This window comes from Daktulosphaira vitifoliae, unplaced genomic scaffold, assembly GCF_025091365.1.
Source record: "Daktulosphaira vitifoliae isolate Bord-2020 unplaced genomic scaffold, ASM2509136v1 Scaffold_1, whole genome shotgun sequence".
Lineage (NCBI taxonomy): Eukaryota > Metazoa > Arthropoda > Insecta > Hemiptera > Phylloxeridae > Daktulosphaira > Daktulosphaira vitifoliae.
The window spans coordinates 89,127,587-89,142,538 of NW_026099572.1; the positions used below are offsets into that span (position 1 = coordinate 89,127,587).

Genomic DNA, 14,952 nt, shown 5'->3' on the forward strand with positions numbered 1-14,952 from the left:
CATCTAATTAATAAAAGTTGTTCGGTCATTTTTTTAATACTCAATTTTTAATTTTATATCTTTTGTGATAAGTTCAAAAATCACTAAACTAAAATATTTTGTGAATTTAAATGAGTTGATGTATATTAGATTTTAAAACTTGATTAATGTAGGCTATTAACAAATGTTTCAATATTTGAGGTTGCAATTAAATTAAAAAAAAAGTTGCATATATTCTATGTATAGGCAAAGAAATACTTTCAATCATATCATTATCATATTTCTAATCTAAATTTTTCAGATTATCAAAAATTGATACAAATTCCATAACTTTATGATCAGCCTCTAAAGTATCGCTAAATTCAACAAATGCCTTACATAATTTGATCCATTGTCAGTTTTACACAAAACTTGTTGCGTGCGTTTGTAGCNTCCATTGTCAGTTTTACACAAAACTTGTTGCGTGCGTTTGTAGTCGACAGGTCACGACGAAAAAAAAACAAAACAAAGTCCAAAGCGAATTAATAAAAATTTCTTTTGGAGACCACAAATCGAACACACACATTAGTTAAATAAGTGCTATTAAAATTAAGGTAATATTTATAAATTTACTTTATAATTTATTGATAATATTAATAACTTTATCATACTCGATTTTGTAATCGAACTGTTTTTGACCACCGCAGCCGCTACGTCGGCCGTCGGTCTCAAGGTCAACTACTCTAACAACTCACACGTAATACACAATGAATTCTTCCGGAAAATCACTACCAAATATTAATAAAAATATATTGAATAAAACCGCTACACCACTGTTTATCTCCAACCTGAACAACAATACCGGTGATGCATCGCCTTGTGATTTCTCTGATAATGATGACTGGCAGACAGTCGAATACCAAAATAAACGTATCAGATCCCCTAATAATATTTCACCACGCTCTAAACGACCTGATTCAAATATTTTTACGTCACCAAACCGCTTTTCTCCAATTGCACCAATTATAGAAGACGATCCAATGAACCACACAAATGAACCTACGTTGGAAAGTAATAATAAAACTTCCAGGCCACCCCCAATATTTATTCAAGCTGAATTAAACTATAATAACTTTTGTCTTAAAATCAAAGAATTAACTGACACATTAGGTTTCGATTGTAAAAGATCTACAAAAGGCCTTAAACTCCAAACATACAGTTCCGACTCATATAGAACAGTAATAAAATATCTCAAAGAGAATAATGTCTCATTTCATTCGTTTCAAATAAAAGAAGAAAAAGCTTTTCGAATAGTAATTAAAAATTTACATTCTACTACTGAAAAGGCATTTATTAGCGATGAACTTTCTACTAAGGGATTTACTGTTAGAAATATTATGCCCGTACTTCACAGTCAAACTAAAACGCCTTTACCAATTTTTTTTGTTGACATTGAGCCCAATCCTTCAATTACTGATATATATAAAATAACTTCATTGTGCTACACTAAAATCAAAATTGAACCCCTTCATCCAAAAAAAGAAATTCCGCAGTGTCACCGATGTCAGGCTTATGGTCACACACGTAGCTATTGTAACCACACACCACGATGTGTTCGGTGAGCAGCATGATACAACTCTTTGTACCAAAAGTCGCACTTCTCCTGCCAAATTTGCATTGTGTAATGGTAATCATCAGGCAAATTATAAAGGCTGTCAAATCCATCTAGACATGAAAAAATATTTAACCAAATCAAAAAAAAACCCATGGAACAATAATCGCTCACTTCAAACCAATAATTTAACTAATCAGGACCAACCATTCTCCCCATCATCTCAAAACTTTCCTCCTTTAAATAAAGACTCTCAAACTCAAAATAAAAATACTGACTATAACCATGATCTAACAGCTCAACTAACAACATTTATAAATGACCTAAAAGTGCTAATTAACCCTCTTGTATCTCTTCTTACAACAGTCATTGATTAACTTCTTAAAAATGTCAATTAGTAGTAAAAAAACATTATCAATATTCTTGTGGAATGCAAATGGTGTTCTACAACACTTATAAAAACTAAATGATCCAGCTTTTGACCATACACCAGCTCTATTNATCCAGCTTCTGACCACACACCAGCTCTATTACATATTGGAGGACAGCCGAGCCTAAAACATAGCAGGCCAACAATCACTCAAGGTAAAATGAATTGGTGCAAATTTAGGACCATACTTTCAAAAAAAACTGCATTAAATATTAAACTAAAAACTACTATGGATTTAGATAATGAAATTCACAAACTTACCATGAACATACAAGAAGCAGCAAAAAAGTCTTCATTTCCCATCTCTTATAAAAAACCAACATTAAACTTAACCCCTGAGTTAAAACAACTAATAGCTGAGAAACGTAGAGCTAGATCAAGATGGCAACATACGCACTATCCAGATGACAAAAAACTATACAATTTTTTAACCAATAAACTCAAATTATTACTCAAGACTCACAAAAATAATTCTTATAAAACATACCTTCAAAATCTTTCAGTAAGGAACGGATCGTTATGGAGAAAAACAAAATCGATTCTTCGAATGAAAGAATCAACACCGCCCCTCCGGCGTAATGACAATACACTAGCTATAACAGATCAGGATAAAGCAGATACCCTCGCCGTAGAATTGTCAAATGTCTTTAAACCACACTCTATTTCTCCACCAGCGCATCATATCGAGACAGTAACAGATTTCATTCAGTCACCACTACCTTTATCTTTACCAGCCAAACCAACTACTCCTAATGAAGTTTATACTATTATAAAAAAACTTGTGAACGGAAAATCACCTGGAAATGATCTAATAACCAATAAAATAATAAAAAATCTTCCTAGGAAATCGGTCATTTTGTTAGTTTACATCTATAACGCAGCTCTTAGATTATCTTATTTTCCAGCATCCTGGAAATCATCGGTAGTTGTTACAATTCTCAAACCTGGGAAACCTCCCGAAGATCACTCCTCGTACAGACCAATAAGTCTTCTACCTGTCTTAGGTAAAATATTAGAAAAAATTATATTAAAACGTCTTTTATTTATCACTCAAAAAAATAATAACATTCCTGAATTTCAATTTGGATTTAGAGCAAAACATTCAACTATTCATCAACTGCACCGTGTTGCTGATACAATTTCAACAGCACTAGAAACAAAACAATACTGTGCTGGAGTCTTTCTAGATGTGGCAAAAGCCTTTGACTCTGTTTGGCATGAAGGACTTCTATTCAAATTAAAAAACATTTTCCCAGCTTCTTATTACCTCATACTCAAATCATACCTGCAAAACCGTTATTTTAAAGTCCGTCATAATCTCCAACACTCCCCATTATACCCAATATATGCTGGTGTGCCTCAAGGTAGCGATATTGCGCCATTCTTGTACACAATATATACATCTGATCTACCTTTATCGGATACAACAGTACTTGGTACCTATGCTGATGACACGGCCTTAATATCATCTTTATTAGATCATAAAGTTGCCAGTCAACAGTTACAAGTACATCTAAATATGCTTTCGCTTTGGTTCAAGACCTGGCGTGTCAGAATAAATGAGTCGAAATCTTCTATCATTACATTCACTCTTAAAAAGCATGACTGCCCATTAGTTACTATTAATAACATTATTATTCCTCATTCAACCGAGGTTAAATACCTAGGGTTAATTTTTGACCGAAGGTTAACCTGGGGTCCTCATTTAAAAGAAAAAAGGAAAAAACTGAACTCGAGACTTCATTTACTAAGACCTTTGCTTAAGTCAAATATTTCTTTGTCAAATATTTCTTTGTCAAATAAAATTATATTATACAAAACATTACTCTAACCACTATGGTCTTATGGCATAATAATTTGGGGACCAGCAAAAAGTTATAACCAGAGAACAATCCAAAGTTTCCAAAACATCTGCTTAAGAATCATAACCGGAGCGCCCTGGTACGTCACAAACATGGCCCTACATTCAGACCTCCATCTCAACACAATTAAAGAAATGGCAAGATTATATTATAAAAGATTCTGGATAAAACTTGAATCCAACCCCAATAGATTAATTCAAATGCTGAGCGCAAACGCCTTGCCTGGCAATCCAGTAAGGCGTCTTAAGAGAGAATGGTGCAGAGACCTATTATCTTTATAAATGATTTAATCTTGTTAACATTACGTAATTAAAACTCCTAATTATTGTACAAACTACTATACCATTATATACTATTATTATTATTGTTAATATTATGTAATAAAACTAAATATAAATTTTCAATAGCAGGCGACTCCAACAGGAGCGACCTCACAGGCTACTAATGTTAAGTATTTTATATATGTATATTTTCTAAACTATTTACTTATTGTAAAATTTTTTTTTTTAAAGATTGTAAATTTTATAAATAAAATAAAAAAAAAAAAAACCTAAAAATGCTATAACTTTTCGAAAAATCTAATTATAAGCACAATTTTTTTTTCCTAAATACATCTTTCATTTGACCTACTTTTTATTAAAATTGGACAATTTTCCCATATATAGGGGGCGTTCAAAACTTGAAACATTGTATAAAAAATAGAACTTTTTCAACTTAATTTTTGAAAATGTTCCGGAAATACTGCGTCCTTTAAACAGATATTTAATTAAAGCTTATTTTATGTACTATAAAATGAAAAAAAAAATTTGTACCGACGACCTTACGCAAATGGCTACCGTATTGAAAAATATGCTATTTTTCTATTAAAATTCTAGGTTTTGTATTTTATTTTATTTTAAAATATCTTATTAGGAGAATACATGGTGAAAATAGCTACCGTATTTAAAAATATGATATTGTTGTGATAAAATTCTTGGTTTTGTATTTTATTTTATTATAAGGGGATTACAATGATTTTCATAAATATTAAATCAATCTAAATGACATCATAATGACATAAAGAATTAATCATATTAAATTTTTTTGTTTCTTTGAAGTCGAGAAAAATAACTTTAAAATTTGAACTAGCTAAATTTCCATTTTTATTAAGTGACGAATGAGTCGTACGGTTTTTGAGACGTTAACACTTTAATCGTTCATGACTGTGGCACTGAATTATTTTTTGAGTTAAAAAAAATGTTTAACTCATTTGATTTTATCTCATATAGATTCAATAACTTCAATAAATATCAAGGATTCCATTACTGTAGTCTCCTCTCGTGAGAAGAAATTCATATTAATATTATTTTACTATGTGGTTTTTTTTTTGTAGCTATCATTTATATTCTCAGCTCTCACTTGACCTACTTTTTTTTTTTTAATTAAACACTATCTACAGATTTGCATCGAAGCGTTTTTTATGATAGTGATTTTAATCACTGTCAGATATCATCTATACTGGACCCAACTATGCCATGACCCAACTGCGCTGGGTTTTTTTTATTTAGATGCATTTCTTTAACTATCGTTTAGTTTTTTTTTATATAAATCTAACCCTTTACCTACCCACAAGAGGAATTCAAAATGAAAACTTTTTTTTTTTAGTTAAAGTAAATCATTAAAATTAATTCAGTTCTGGATATTTCAATTGTAAAATCTTTTTAAATACCAAATATTACTTAGAAATGATTACTATGATAACATATTAAAAATCAAATCAGTAATAATTAAAAAAAAATGTTTTTTTCTTTTAATTATTATTTTATATGTAATTAGTAATAATATAAAAAAATAGAGTTATTAATAGAAAAAGTCTAATTACAGATTTGAAAACAACGCGAAAATTTGAATTAGAAAAGTATATTTTTGCTTCTGATGAAAGTTCCTTGTAGTCTAGTGCCTTTATTTATAGTAACAAACAGTTTTTATTGAAAATTATTGTATCAAGCCCTTTAAATTTTTATACATTTAAAAGTAAAGCAAATTATAACTTTTTTATTATTTTTATAATTTCTCCGTTTAAATTATTATATTAAATTATTGAATATCAATTTCATACTAAATTTAATAATTATAATTAGTATTTATTCACATATTATATTTAAAAATCAAAGAACAACTAATTAGGATATAATCAAAGAGATAAGAGTTGATGTTGCTTTTGGAATAATCCACCAATTTCTTTAAATGAAACACTATTCACAGATCTACAGAGGCGTTTCTTATGATAGTGATTTTAATACTGTCAGATATCATCTATACTTGTCCCATCTATGCCTCGTCTACACTGTGCCTCGACCCCACTGTGCTACCGTTTTATTCTGGTTACTTTCCCTTATGTTTTATTAATTAACAAAAATACACACATCTCATTAAATCGCAATAGACAGTTATATAAAAAAGACAATTGGTAATATTATGAATAAATTTCTATTATTAAACAGCTACCACTTTTAATTTATAATACTCTAGGTACTTTTAAATTCTATTTTAAATTAAATTTATAATGTACATATTATTTATTAACAATTTATTTTATATTAAATCTGAGTTGTTAATTCAAAGTCAAATATGACTATTTAAAATAAAACTGAATATTTAAACATAGGCTTATAGGAACAAATAGATGTAGCGTGACACAAGACATGAAAATTATATGGCAACTGAAAGCTATAGATCTTAAAATAATTAATTGTTTTTTTAATTGAATTTTAGTATTAAAAATGAATTAACATTTTTTAGCACGCAAATATTCTCAAGGAAAAATCATTACTTGTCAAAACTCAGTTATTATCATGGGAAATCTACCGAATCCTTGAAACCTTTTACAATTGGTCAAGTTTTCAATGAAGTTGTAGAAAAGATTCCAGACCGTGAATATATAGTCAGCCGTCATGAGAACAAGAAGTATACATACGAGCAGATGTATAATGAAGTAAGTATAATGTAGTAAGAAATTTAATAGTGCTAGATACGAAAAAAATATATAACACAGAAATATATATAACAGTGGCGGCACTGTTTATAGGGACACTGTTATCACTGTTGTAATTTGTATAATCATATAGATTTAATGTGTAAAATCTATGGTAACATTTTTAATTTTTAATTATTAATAATTATTTTTATTTTATATAATTTAAAGAGTATACAGTAATAAGTTTTAAATTATCAATTCTTTATTGTTTATTGTTTATGTGTGTATTTGTTATACAATTTAGTATTAATAAAAAACTTTATTGTAGAATCGATCAACTTATTATTGAACAAAATTACATATAATTTTGTAATTATTTTTTTAGTAATTTATATACGTTCCAAATTTTTAATTAATTTTTAATTTTACCTATTTCTTAAAGAAACGAACAAAGACGACACCTGACGAATAATTGCCAGAGTCAATCGACATTTACTGAAATCGTATTTTTATCAAATAATAAAGGATATACATTAAATATTATCATAGTGAAATGTAATATTCTCGCGTTCAGAAATATCTAAAACAATCGTTACCAAATTATCAATATTGTATGGTACTAAAATTGTTAATTAATATACTTATAATGTAATCACATTAGAGGTCAGGAATCACATTAATTATCGGTGCACTACCTATTGAAAATGCCGCGTTGGCCAAGACGCTGTATCAGCAAGGTCTCGCGGTGTTGAGATCGATATGAATGGTGTCCTGAAAATAAAAACTGTAATTGGTAAAATGACATCCAGGAAAAGCATCTGGGTAAAAGGCATAATAATTGACAAACTACAAGAGTGAGTTATTAAACAGCTGACATTTAAAGTGAAGTACACAAAATTAAATAATAAAATAGATCATCATAATATAGTCCTAAGTCGTTTATTGGGTTAATAATTGTCTACAGTCGTAACACAGGTAAAAAATGCAAGCGCTTTAGAAAAACAAATTCGCTAGAAATGCCATATTAATTTTAATATAATAATCAAAATTAAGTAACAATCATAGACGATGCACCAAAAAAAAATATCAATGAAACACTGAAAAATCAGGATCACACAGAAATCGATCAGTTAAGGTATCCGTCGGAAACGAAACAGAACGCAATATCCGTAATCCATTTTTGGCGGCGGCCTTATCTCGGTGTCAAGGGCGGACAACCGATTGTCATATTAATAGCTGGACGGTTGATATCGAGAGAGACACGGGTGAGCGCCAGCTTAGAGTGACGGGTGGTGCCGTGTCAAAGACAATGGTTAAGTCGGTAGATATGTAGAGGCAGTTTTCTTTGTTATGTTCTGTTTGATAAAATTTGCACATTTTGCTGTCAGGGAGTTTTAGTATGCATATATGCGCGCATCCAGACATATGGTATACATGCATGTATGTTAGGGTTGTCTTTATTTTTCGATTTAGAAATTTCCTTGGTCTCGCCCCAAAATTTTTCATCAATCAGACAAGTTTAACCCGTGCCTACTCGAGGTTGAAAAGTGGACAATAGTGGTAGTTCTCCAGTGTTTTGTACTTAATTCGGAAATGAGCGAATATAGAAAAAAAATTATAGAATATAAATTTTTGAAAATATTATGGACTATAAGTTTAGTCCTTACACATTTTTTTTAAATTCATTAGTTTTCGAGCAAAATTTTAAATTATATTATATTTTATCGATTTGCCAAAATTGGAATATTTACGAATACTACATTATATTTGACAAATATTTAGAGATACGATTACATCTTTTATACAAAAATCGTTTATTTATAATTAAAAAAAAATTTATTATGAATATGATCAACTATTTATTTCCTTAATGTCAATAAATATTTTTTCAACTGTGTATTTTTAATTTTTTTGAGGGGGAGGGGTGCTAAGCCCACACCACGGTTGTTGTGCTGAATTTGTTAATAATTTTTTAATAAACAATTTTTGTATAAAATATGTAATCGTATCTCTAAATGTTTGTCAAATATAATGTAGTATTCGTAAATATTCCAATTTTGGCAAATCGATAAAATATAGCATAATTTAAAATTTTGCTCGAAAACTAATGAGTTTAAAAATTTTGAAACTAATGAATTTTGGGGAGTGAGACCAAGGAATTTCTGAAAGAAATTTTTCATAATCTATAAATAAGGACCACTCTAATGTATGTACATACATATACACATATATCACAGGCCACACGCACGATGTAGTAGAAAATAATAAATTTGCATAAAAGAAGTGACAAAACCAAAAAAAAACTAAACATACAAGTAAAATAATTAAACAAACAATAATCATAATAAAAATTTAATTATAGTCTCTAAAAATAAAGGGCTTTATTTGGTTAATATGAACTGGAGAATCCTTAAGTATATTATTTTTTTACATTTTTATTAAATACGCATAGGGGTCTATCTGTTTGGTAATTTCTTAAGGACATTCATAACGATGGTCGAACTTGTTATTCCGAATAGGGATTTTAACTAATATTTTGTCTCCAACAGCGTATTTCGCGACATTCTGTGGAAATTTTAATTTTGAAATAACGTAGTCTGTTGTTTTTTTAATTATTTTCGGCAAAGTTTTTCGTACATGATTTAAATTATTGAGTTCGGCTAAACCGTTTGCGTCGCTTGACGGTATAAGAGCTACATCATATAAGTTCTTAGGACGATAACCGTGTACTAAGTAATGTGGAATGTACTTGGTGACCTCGTGCACTGAAGTGGTGTATGCAAAAACTATATAAGGCAAATAGTCCGCCCATTTGTTATTGTCCTTGGCTTAGTGGGCAATCATATCAATGAGACTTTGGTTTTGCCGTTCAAATTGTTCTTGCGAGGTCGGTTTATAAAGGATGCCAAATTTTTCATCTAAATGTAAAAAATCTAAAAGTTCTAAAATCAAATTGGCGGTAAAATGTGTTAGCATTGTCGGATCTAATAGCTTTGGGAGGTCCAAACCTTAAAATGAAGTCTATTAAAAATTTGTTTGTGTTCTAGGCGTTAGCGTTTGTATAAGGTTTAGCCACGAAAAATTTAGACATACGATCAGTTGCAACGAGTATATATTTATATGATTTGGAATTTTCCAGAGGACCAATGTAATCTAAGAAAATCTCTTCAATTACCCCGCAATTTTCCAAAGATATCGTAATGCTTTGGGAGATTTCCGCTGTTTGTACGATTTACGCTTTTGACAATTTTTGCAACTTAATATGTAATTTTTTATATTTTTTCGCATTTTCAGCCACTAATATTTATTTTTAATTTTGTCTAAAGTTTTGGTAAAGCCAACATGCGGGCTTAGGGGTCTATCAGTAATTATGTATGCAATATATTTAAAAGGTAAAGCTAATACTTTTTTAGTGATCTCGCAATATTTAATTGTATAGTATAAAGCACAATTTTTATCGATAAAATAATTTTTAGCTTTATTTATCCATTTATTGTTTCTCGTGTAGGGGGTTTTAATTGCCAGTATAATATTTTACAAGTAGTCGCCATTTGCTTGATCTACTTGAATGTTAATTGACTGAACTAAGTTAATATTTGGGTTATCGTGTTTTGTTGAATCTAACTGGTATAGTTCAATTTTACCGTTTCCGGTTTCTGAATAAGGATAATGTGACAAATGGTCAGTAGCTCTATTCAAAATACCTTTTTTATAAACTATTTCAAAATCATATCCCATTAATTTATTTTTTTATTATCCAGTTTACTACATTAGATTCCGTTTTTATATTTATGATGCTAGTTAAGATTTTATGGTCGGTTTTAATCTCTACTCGTCTTCCATCTATTGGCGATATTGAGTGAAGGCAAAATTAATGGCTAAAACCTCGAGTTCCATTAATGAGTAATTAAATTCAGCAGAAGTTAATTTTTTTGATGCATATGAAACTGGTCGAATTATGCCACTATCGTCTTTTTGCTGCAAAATTACGTCAAGGCCTCCACGACTCGCGTCCGTTACGATCATCGATTGATAGTTTTCGTTATAATGTGCAAGAAGAGGCTTAATAGTTAATTTATTTTTTAGTTCCTGAAAAGCTTTTTCGTGATCGTTTGTCCAGTTAATTTTATTGCGCTTATTTTTAAATATCCCTTTTGTTAAATCCGTCATACGCTTTGCGGTTTTATTAAAGTTTGGGATGAATTTTCGAAAATAGTTTGCTAGCCCAAGATAGCTACGGATTGCCTGATATTAAAAGGTGATGGAAATTATTTATTAACTCTAGGCTTTGTTCGGTTGGTTTTATACCTTGTGAATTTTTTACATTGCCTAAAATTTTAATTTCTTGGTATCCAAATTTGAATTTAGATGGTTTTAATTTAAGGTTGTAGTATGAGAATCTTTCTAATGTATGTTTGAGTGAATTTAAATAATTATCAAATGTTTTGCTAAAATTAAACAGTCATCGAGGAAACAGACATTGTTCTTATAATTAATACTTCTCATGATTTTGCACGTGGCAGATTGGTAAATGGATGACGCATTATTAAAACCCATAGGTAATCTTTTAAATTGGTAGTATCCAGTATCTGCTGTAAAAGCTGTATATTGTCTCGACTATTTGGAAAGTTTAAATTGGTTAAATCCATTTGATGCATTTAACAACGAAAAGAAATTGTTACCCGCCAAACAGTCATAAAAATTTTTTATGATGGACATAGGAAAGCTATCTCGTTATAATATTGAATTTAATTGTCTGTAATCATGGACCATTCTACCATNCATAAAAATTTTTTATGATGGACATAGGAAAGCTATCTCGTTATAATATTGAATTTAATTGTCTGTAATCATGGACCATTCTATATTCTTGAGGGCTTTTACCTTTTTTGTCCTCTTTTGGTAAATTTTTTCCGACTAAAAATATTGGATTAGAGGACGCGCTGGTAGAAGGTTCTATTATGTCCGCTTTTAAAAGTTGCTGAGTCTGTTTCTCGACTTCGGCTCTTTCTATAGCGCTTAACTTAAAATTTGGTAGATTTATTATCTAATTATTACTTTAAATCGATTTCGGGGAGGCGGACTTCTCCCAAATCATACTTGGTTTTTGGAAAAAACGTGGCAAAATTTATTTATCTTATCGGAAGATAACGTTGGATTGATATAATACAGAGTGTTCAGTAAGTCAGGAAACGGGTTTTTATTGTTCTCATTGTTTGTAATAATGAGAACAATAGAAACTTACTTAACTGACTTACTTAACACCCTGTATATCAGATTCTCAGTCATTGTTCGCAACGTATTTTTACTTCTATGAGTAAATTCTACGAAATTGTTATCTGAAACTGGACTATGTAGCAATGGATCTCTACCCACGTCTGCATTGTTTGAAAATTGTGTTGATAATTTTTTATTTTTATAGTTTGTCATGCAATTAAATCGGGTTCTTTAATACGCTTGCTAAGAATACCGTGTCTGACGCTTAAAAAACTTGAATTATTAATTTTAATAACTGTGAGAAATTTAAAATTTACTTTAGTATTTGGGACGTATATCAGGGGTGTCCAATGTTTTCGTGAAAAAAGAACGAACACATTATCGTGATTAGACTTTACATATACTATAACGGCTGTATTATTGACAGAAGACCCGTCACCTTGAGAAATTATAAATAAATATATTGAAATGTGAAAATATTGAAATGTGCAGCGACAGCGGCCAAGTCTTCTGATTCCATCCAGACTGGTCGTTTCATAATATTTAAGTTGTTTTATACCATGATAGTCTATGTCAATATTTTTATCTTTCAAAATTTCAACTAAAGTATGTACACCACAGAATCCGTCTTGGGGCACGTGTTTCAATATTTGGGTTCGAGAAGTCATATAATCAATCGATAATTCATTTTTTATTTTACCGTCTACCAATTACGCGATGAGTTTATTATTACTATTGTTCAGCTTTAGCATTAATTTTTCGTTATTTTTGTATAAGATCAGTGTTAATTTACGCATACATAACTTTGCCATATATTTATTCAAAAAGTCATAACACAACAGACTGTCCCCGTTTAAATTATTAGCTTCCGCGCAATCAATTAAGAATGGGTGACCGTTAAAATAGACCTCCATTTGCTGTACCATTCGCTGTGGTCAGCGTCGCATTATTTGTCGGATAAATAGTGTAATTCGGCGGTAAAAGGGTGCTGTTAATTATACTGGTTGAAGCGCCAGTATTAATAATGAAATTAAAATTTTGACCGTTAAAAATACCTAAAATAATCGATTCGTCTCTTCGTATATCGTGATGGATGGGATTAGTATTGTTAATAGCGCAACTAGTAATTTTATAATTATGTGTGACGCGGTTCGAGGGGATAGGAGTATCTACGGATGATGGTTGACTAGGCGATGTCAAAGCGTCAAAACTAAGCCTAGCCTCCATGTTTTGACTCATGCATTTTTTGCGATTTTGCACAGCTCTTCTATCAGGGGTCGCGTTTCGTAAGTTATTTGTTTAGAAATCACACCGTTTGATTTTGGTGAATAATATATGTTTTTTATAGGATCGTAAAGTAATAAATTTGAAAATGAGCTCGATCCGAATGTGTCATATTGCGCGTTTTGAACATTGACGCTTTTTCCGCTGCGCCCTACGTACGTATTTCCTTACCTGAAATTATTATAGCACCATGTGTTTTTATTCCTAATCCTATTGTTATAAAATTTATCTTGATTATAATCTTGCCAGTCATCCCCTTGTTATATGTATAATTATTATTGGGGTATCTGTTACTATTCCCAAAATTCCTACCAGGGGTCTATAATTATCCTTATTGTAATTAAAATTTTTGTTATTTCTATTGTTGTTTTATTGATTCCTATTATTGTTATTTCATTACGGTAATTATTAGTACGATTAGTTTCTCGATTATTGCGTGACGGCCAAATGTAATTTACCTCAGGGTTGTTTTGTATAGACAACGTCAAAATCTCAACTTGCTTTTTTAATTTCTCTATTTCACTGTCCTTATCAGTTTTATCATTTAACTCTGTGTTTCTTTCTAACTTTTTAATGTTTTCATCGAGTATCTCCAACGTATCCAAAATTCATATTTTCTAATTTTCTAAAATAATCTTCTGACAATCCTCGTATAATGTATCTTATTACATCCCTCTCAAGCATATTTTTATCTACTCTTTTACATTCCGCCTTTACATTCAATAAATATTCCTGAATTGTCTCCGCATCTGTTTTTCTCCTTGACTCTAAATTCTGCTTTCTTAATCAAACTTGCGCGTCTCATTTGTAGAAACCTATCATTGTTGTTTTTGCTGTGAGCCAAGTTAAGTTATTGTTTTGTGATTCAATCGCTTCGAATACCGTTTGCGCCATATAGAGATATACCTATCTCGTAAAGAGATAGGTAACATGATTAATTTTTTTGGGTCATCCCAACTATTAGCGGTCGCTACGCGTTCGAAATTATTGAAAAATCTAGTTACGTTTTCAGAAAGTTGACCTGGGAAAATTGGTGCTGCAATTGCGGTTCCGGTCATAATACTTTTTGTATTATTAATTTCTAATTTAGGTGGTAAGATTATTGAAACTGGACTGTTATTTTCTAAATTTAGTGTTTTTACTTCGACTATTGTCTTTTCTAATATATCGGGTGGTTTGGGGCCACTTTATAAACTTATAGTTTTGATAATATGATGGAATTTTGTATTTAGAAGCTTTTCAATATCAGACTCGCCGCCTGAATCGTATTTTTCGGTTAGTGGCGGTTGATTAAGTTTTGCGCGAAGTATAGTAATAAGACTATTTATTAAACTATTAATTGGTTGTTCGCTATTTAAACTATCTTGGATGTTTATAAGATCGTTTTTTGAGTAGAAGAAATATGTATATCCTCTATTGTCGGCTTGTAAAGTTGTTAACTTATCGTTAAGAGATAAGGCAGAAAAACTTTGTGCCGTATATTTCCTAGTACTTACGCGCTTGAATATTATAAATCGTTCTGTTGAAAGAATAACAGTAGCACCTATTGGATGTTTTATATTGTTACACCTTTGAATCGCGTAGGCTAATTTAAAATAATTTAAATTGTCTCTAATTAGTTGAACGTCTTGTT

At 30.4% G+C, this 14,952-nt stretch overlaps 1 protein-coding gene across 5 annotated transcripts in view; it reads left to right on the forward strand.

Moving 5' to 3' along the window:
- LOC126909958 (medium-chain acyl-CoA ligase ACSF2, mitochondrial-like) overlaps positions 1 to 14,952 on the forward strand; it is a 58,133-nt gene that overhangs the window by 13,064 nt on the left and 30,117 nt on the right. For all 5 annotated transcript variants that reach the window (XR_007705153.1, XM_050692387.1, XM_050692366.1 and 2 more), the window contains exon 2: positions 6,644 to 6,836. Coding sequence is in view for 4 of the 5 variants with exons in the window: in XM_050692387.1 (XP_050548344.1) it covers positions 6,644 to 6,836 (193 nt within the window). In the remaining variant the exon portion in view is untranslated. The remainder of the gene's footprint in view (positions 1 to 6,643; positions 6,837 to 14,952) is intronic.